Raw genomic sequence first — 6,189 nt, 5'->3', positions numbered from 1 at the left:
TTTAATTTTCAAAAGTACTCTCAAGGAAATCAAACTAGAAAAATGAAGACTAAGGACTAATACAATTCTTTGACCCAAGTCAGTACCAGCATTTACTTTTTAAAAGTTACAGCTACATTTAATTTGCTTATAGGAGGATACAAAAGGAATATAGCCACAGATTACCAAGAGAAGTCAGCTGCTTCTGACCAACAGCTAGAAATACATGAGGAAAGAAAGGCTGCATAAACCCTTGACCATTATCTTGTACATGCCACAGAATTACAAAAACATCCCTGCAAAGCCCCTCCCCATTTGAATGGTTCCAATTCCCACGTAAAGATGAATCAACAAAATTAAAATATTGTGCTGTTTTATTGGTGTAAAAATCACACAACTGCTAGTTCTGATTCTGCAGAGATACATCCATGCAGTTAAACATCTATGATCCCACAGCCAGAAGAAGCCATTAAATAGAATATCTGCTGTTAGTCAGCAATTAATGCAAATTTACATATGAGATCAAAAGGTGTGTATCATACAATATACAACAAATCCTAATACAGTACATCAACCTGAATAGCAGGATACACTCAGGGAACTCAGGTAATAGTGAAGCCTGTCTATATGCCAGAGAAATAAGGCCGGTATCCCAGAATTCCTAAGAAGCAAACCGTTCTTTAAAGAAATTTATTATTATTATTATTTTTTTTGCTGGGAATTGACACGTTACTTGACAATACAGTTTGTTATAGTGAAGACTGGTGGACGTGATCTGCTATTAAAAGGTAATGTGTGAAACATGCAACTACAGGTGGTGCTTAGGAAATGTGTAATTATGTTGGGGACCTACACCCACCTCCTTCACAAAAAGGGCTGAAAAAGGTTTGTTTGAGAGACCACCAATTGTACCATAAGTCTTCACACGCATGCAGCTGAATCCGGGTCATGAATGGACAAAATGTGAACACCTGGCAAACTGTGGTTATGTACTCTACAACATATGCAACAGAAAGATGAAACCAAATCCAGTTGATACAGTGAACAGCCTGCAAGAACTCTGACAACCCATTTAAACTGGCTTATTGCAAAGAGGCAGGCTTTGCGACAACTTTCAAATTGGGAAAGGCAGTTTGGGAGGTAACATTGGCCAATGACAGATTTTTCTCTTTTCTGGCACACTCAAATAAATGCCACAGCAAAGGAAGAATTGGTGTGTTTTGAGTCAACTGATCAGCAATCCTCCTCTGCAAAGATGTTTCAACGGGAAAGAAAAGAAACTGCTAAAAAGTTACAGTTGGAAATTTTGGCGACAAACTCTGCAAACTCAAGTCCAACAAAGGTCACGGATGTCCACAGAAAACACTGTGAGAGGCAGTGTCACATTCAAGGAAAAAGGTTTTTCTTTTTTCTTTTTGTCTTGTACTGAAATTAAAATACTTAAATACAAAAGTGGACAAACTGACAAAACAGAACTACAACATTTAATGTAGAATAGAGTGCACTGAGCTAGACGCATGGATCTTTAAATAGGCTTTGAAACCAATACCCCTTTCAAAGTTAGTAAATTTCACAGTTAACGGCAGTAGGCTTAGAGGTGAGAGAAAGGTCGAAGTTGTTCCAGTTGAACTTCCAGGGAGATTCTCTCTTCAAGAACATCCTACAAAAGAAATATCTTCTACCGACTGTCCGCAGAGAGTTAACATCAAGTTTCCTCACGAGATCAAAACTGGTAAACGTCAGCTCCAGTTTTGAGAACTAATATCAAGGCTTCTACGTAATCTGGAGAACTTTACCCCAAAATCTGAATAGAACTGTTAGCACTAGCTAGTTAGTAGTCTTAACTGGAAAATAAATAAATCAGTATTTTCCTCAGAAGTGAAGCCATTCATTCATTCTCCATTCTTTTCGAGTCACCCCAAAACAAATTTGAAGCTGGCTGCAAATTTAACTACAACGTTTTCAAATAAAGCGTCTTATGCTCGGAGGGGTAAACTCTCATTTCAAATAAAAGATTTGAAACTGCCAATTTTTGGGAAGAGTTTTACGTGACAAGTACTCTTTAGCAAACAGTAACAAACAGCTATATCCTACTGTTTTTTTTAAATCAGTATATCTTCCAGATGAGACAATATCTCTTCAGATCACATCTGCATTTAAGAACTTTTAAATGAATTTGGTACTTAGTTGTAGATATCATAAGGTAAGGAAGACAGCACAAGATGTTAAGAAAAATGGTGCTTGCATATCCAGTAAGATAATAGCTAACTCAGAGACATGGATGGCTGTAACAATTCTTATGAGCTATACATTTTGAATCCCATTTACGTACGCATATATGTTTAAAAATATTTATAATTCAAGACTTTAAGGTTTGTGTTTTGCTTCAGAAGAAAGCAAGTCACATCAGCTGCAATTGTCAGCACTGCTTTCAAAGTACCTGAACTCTGTAACAGCTACTCTGAATTAATGCTAAATTAAGTTTTCTGCATTTTTACGATAGCTGAAAGCAAACAAACACATTAAAAATGCATTTAGTGGTAGTGCAAGAGTCTTCTAATTTCACAAAGCCTTTCACAATACATAGGAAAACTACTAAATATTTTACACTGGTGACTTCTATACATACTCTCTACATATCACTGATCTGCAGAAATGTCACCTATCGTTCTCAGCGTTTGGTTTTTGCTTTTGAATAAAGTTCACATTACCTTTAGTTGCTGCTGTAGTTCACTATTCAATCTGGCCAAAACAGTGTTGGTTTCCTTGTTGCGTCTGATTGATGCCTGAATTGCCTTCTTGTCCTTTCCTATCGATCTGAGAATATAGTACAAGCATTTCATGTCATTTCATTACTTAAATGAATATCTCATTTACAGTCCCTCTTATTCAAATGAACAGAAACCTCCTCTCAGAATTTTTAACTCATTCCATTGTTAATTTTCTCACTTTTGCCTGGCTTGATTAATCTTGTCTGCCTGTGCAGAAGACACATATGCTTGTTTTCAATGAAACAGTGAGAAGCACATTTCAAATTCTTAGAACAAATCCTCCAAGTTCCAACATACAATCCAACATTCATTTACCTCAGAGCAATGCTTGCACAAGTTAAAAGTTCACACCCCAAAATTCAAGATCTCTACAAGGTCTACAAGTAGACGCTTCAGGATTATCTCATTTAAACCCCAAAAAACTTTAAACTGTAAACTGATTCTAATTCAAACACATTGATGTTGTTTGCAATTCCTAGAATATAAAGTGTACATTGCTGTTTAAATGTAAACTCCCCAATAACATACGTATTTATACACTTCTCGGGTTACCTAGGAATAGATGGCTGTGAAGCAAGAACAGCAGCTATGACACCTGTTTTCTGTGTATGTTCCTCAGCTTCAGGTCTCAGCTCATCTTCTGATTTTAATCTTCTGCGAATAGGCTTTGGTGGTGGAGCAAGTGGGGTAGTGCCTTTACCCTAAAGGGGAAAACACAACCTACTAATTCTCAGAAACTGCTTTTTTATTTGGACTCACAGTGTCATTGTTCGTGTTACCTACTCCTAGAATCGGTTGTTTAGCTAAGTGAATTTACAACCCATCACTTATTTTCTTCATACTGCACAGATTAAAAAAAAAGTGCTGAAGTTGACAACTGGAAATACACATTTAAGTGCACCCTTTCCTTTCCCTCCAATAGTTACGTCATAAAAAAAGTTATTATCACAAAGCTCTGCACTAAAAGTTTTGCTCTGTTTCAAACATCTGAATACTTTTAAGTACCTTAATACTTCAGATACTTTAAGAATCTTAAGTATTTTAGTATCCGTATTTAGACTAATGCTAATCACAAACCTTATGAAGCAAGAATTTACCAAATGTTTGCCTATTTCCAGCACACATTGAACCTAAGGAAACAAGTGGAGGCGCATAAAGTTGGCACAGCAAAGCAAACAAATGATGCAGTTTCATATACACGAGACAACTGTGCTCTCTTTCCAACTGTACATCGCATACCGCACTAGTGGGGACATTAGCAGATACTTTCTCTTCAACTCTTCCATCTCCTTTGGCAACTCTAAGAGAACTTGCAGAATCAGAGGACTTTTCAACCTAAAGAGATATAAACTACATTTAGAAAATTACTGCTTAACAAATATTTGATTTAGCAAGTTGGAAAAAGTTGAATCAAAATACAGAACTACAGAATCACGGAATGGCCTGGGTTGGAAGGGACCTCAAGGATCATGAATCTCCAACCCCCCTACCACAGGCAGGGCCACCAACCTCCCCATTTAATACTAGACCTGGCTGCCCAGGGCTCCATCCAATCTGGCCTTGAACGCCTCTAGGGACAGGGCATCCACAACCTCTCCAGGCAGCTTGTTCCAGCACTTCACCACTCTCACTGTACAAAACTTCCCCCTGACATCCCTCAATAATAGGGTAAAACTTCCCTCCCTCAACTTAAAACCATTTCCCCCTGTCCTGCTGTTGTTATGCTGCATTTCTGATACAAAGATGCAGTCAACATTTAAAATTCAAGTCTTGAATTTTAGAGGCTGGAATACAATAGCAATACAGGCTTTGGAGCAGAACTATCCTGATCAGATCATTCTGATCTAGAAGTAGCTTACACAGAGAAGGCACATAGTAGTAAAAGGTTGAGCCTCACGGAAGTCCTCTGTCATGAAATACAGCTCTACAAACATCTCAATCTACTTAGAAATATGTTAAAGCTCTATTCACTTCCACTATCTGTTCAACAGTATTGAACAATACCAGACTGCTAGGGTTTAGCAGATATTTATAACACCTGCCATTCATCTCATTTACTGGGGCAACTACTTTAAAACTTACATTTTGGTAAGTCACTTGGGAGGCTGGGAAGAGTGAGCCTATTTTTAAGAGAATATAAATTTTGGATGTGCAAATCCTAAATGCGCAAACAATTGTGTTTGTTTCCTTCCATCTATGCTAATAGGCAGAAAATCTTTTTGAGATACAATCAAGAATTGAGAGGAAAATAATTTTTTCTGCCTAGGTGTCAGGTAGTTTAGTTACTGAAGAAGCACAGCCATGCATAATCAAATAATTAAATAAGTATATAAATATATAAATAATATAACTGCTTTCTATAAGTGGATTGGGGGTAAGACAAAATCCCCACTGGTTCAAAAACCCAAAGGTGGTTTCAACAAAATCACCTAACTGTTGGTGGTACTAAACAGTTGTCAACATCTTCATTTTCACCCACCTGCAAGGCTTCTGAGTGTGTTTCAATTTCATCACCTTCCTCCTTGTTTACACCTGATGCAGCAAATGCCTCAAACTGACTGAAGTCTGCAAAATTTGGCTGTTCTGGTATTTGTTGAGGTGAGGTACTGGTATGAGATATTAGGCCGTCAGCATCCACTGGGCGATGCACATGAGGACCTGCACCCTGCAATAAAGCAAAAAAAAAAATATAAATTAAGCAACAATGCTCTCAGCAGTTACCTGATGCAAAGACTCTCATTAAATAACAGTTTGTGATACAGAATTAAAGATTTGCTTTTTCAGCAGATTTAGTTATTAGTAAAACTAAATGCATCCTAAGACAGTTCATTCTATATGATTATAAAAATAGTAAAACTGTTAAAAAAAAGGGAGCCCTGTCAGACGTGCTGTCATCTAGTGGATGAGAACAAAGATGCATGCAGAGCAGGACAAGCAAGACTCACTGGACAGTACATATGGTTCTGCTGTACCACAGTCCAGCTTGGCTCTGTTAGACTGAATAAACATTTTAGTCTAGTTCCTCAGGGAAATTTGATTGTGAGATCATACTCCATGGAGCATCTCTCTCATTACTGACTGACTTCGACACATTTAATGAAATAATACATTTAATATTTAATACATACCAGAGAAAACATACAAGAGAGCCCTCTTAAATATTTTCATCGCTTAACCAGTTTCACAAAAGAGAAATCTACTTTATTTCTGATGCTTGTGTTCTAAACATGTCTCAGAAATAACTGCTGGGGGACTCAAACTCTACCAAGTAGCTGCTGCTGAAAAACAATTGAAAAGCAATTCTACCTGTTCCATGCAAGATCTGCAAAACACTTGAAAGATTAATCTAGTTGAGACAAAGAAAAACAATTTTTGTAGGATCTGTTTTCCACTAAATCAGCTAACTGAAGGGACTCAGACTGAAACTGAAAAGCAACCA

General features: G+C 37.3%; 1 protein-coding gene across 7 annotated transcripts in view; it reads right to left on the bottom strand.

Annotated features, from left to right (window-relative positions):
• Nucleotides 1-335: 335 nt before the first annotated feature.
• The window catches only part of REPS1 (RALBP1 associated Eps domain containing 1), a 63,258-nt gene continuing 57,404 nt past the window's right edge, over nucleotides 336-6,189 (bottom strand). For 6 of the 7 annotated variants that reach the window (XM_065733127.1, XM_065733135.1, XM_065733112.1 and 3 more), the window contains 5 exons: nucleotides 5,230-5,415; nucleotides 3,990-4,085; nucleotides 3,303-3,451; nucleotides 2,691-2,796; nucleotides 336-1,639 (listed from right to left, as the gene is read on the bottom strand). In XM_065733127.1, the coding sequence (XP_065589199.1) occupies nucleotides 1,571-1,639; nucleotides 2,691-2,796; nucleotides 3,303-3,451; nucleotides 3,990-4,085; nucleotides 5,230-5,415 (606 nt within the window). In that variant the 3' untranslated portion in view covers nucleotides 336-1,570. Of the gene's footprint in view, nucleotides 1,640-2,690; nucleotides 2,797-3,302; nucleotides 3,452-3,989; nucleotides 4,086-5,229; nucleotides 5,416-6,189 lie in introns of those variants that run through there. The other variant, XM_065733151.1, reaches the window with a different exon arrangement.

The sequence above is a fragment of the Cyrtonyx montezumae genome, unplaced genomic scaffold (genome assembly GCF_038088225.1).
Source record: "Cyrtonyx montezumae isolate F1298 unplaced genomic scaffold, pur_monq_1.0 scaffold_0, whole genome shotgun sequence".
NCBI lineage: Eukaryota > Metazoa > Chordata > Aves > Galliformes > Odontophoridae > Cyrtonyx > Cyrtonyx montezumae.
Note: the sequence above shows the minus strand (reverse complement) of the source record. Positions and strands in the feature narration are given on the sequence as shown.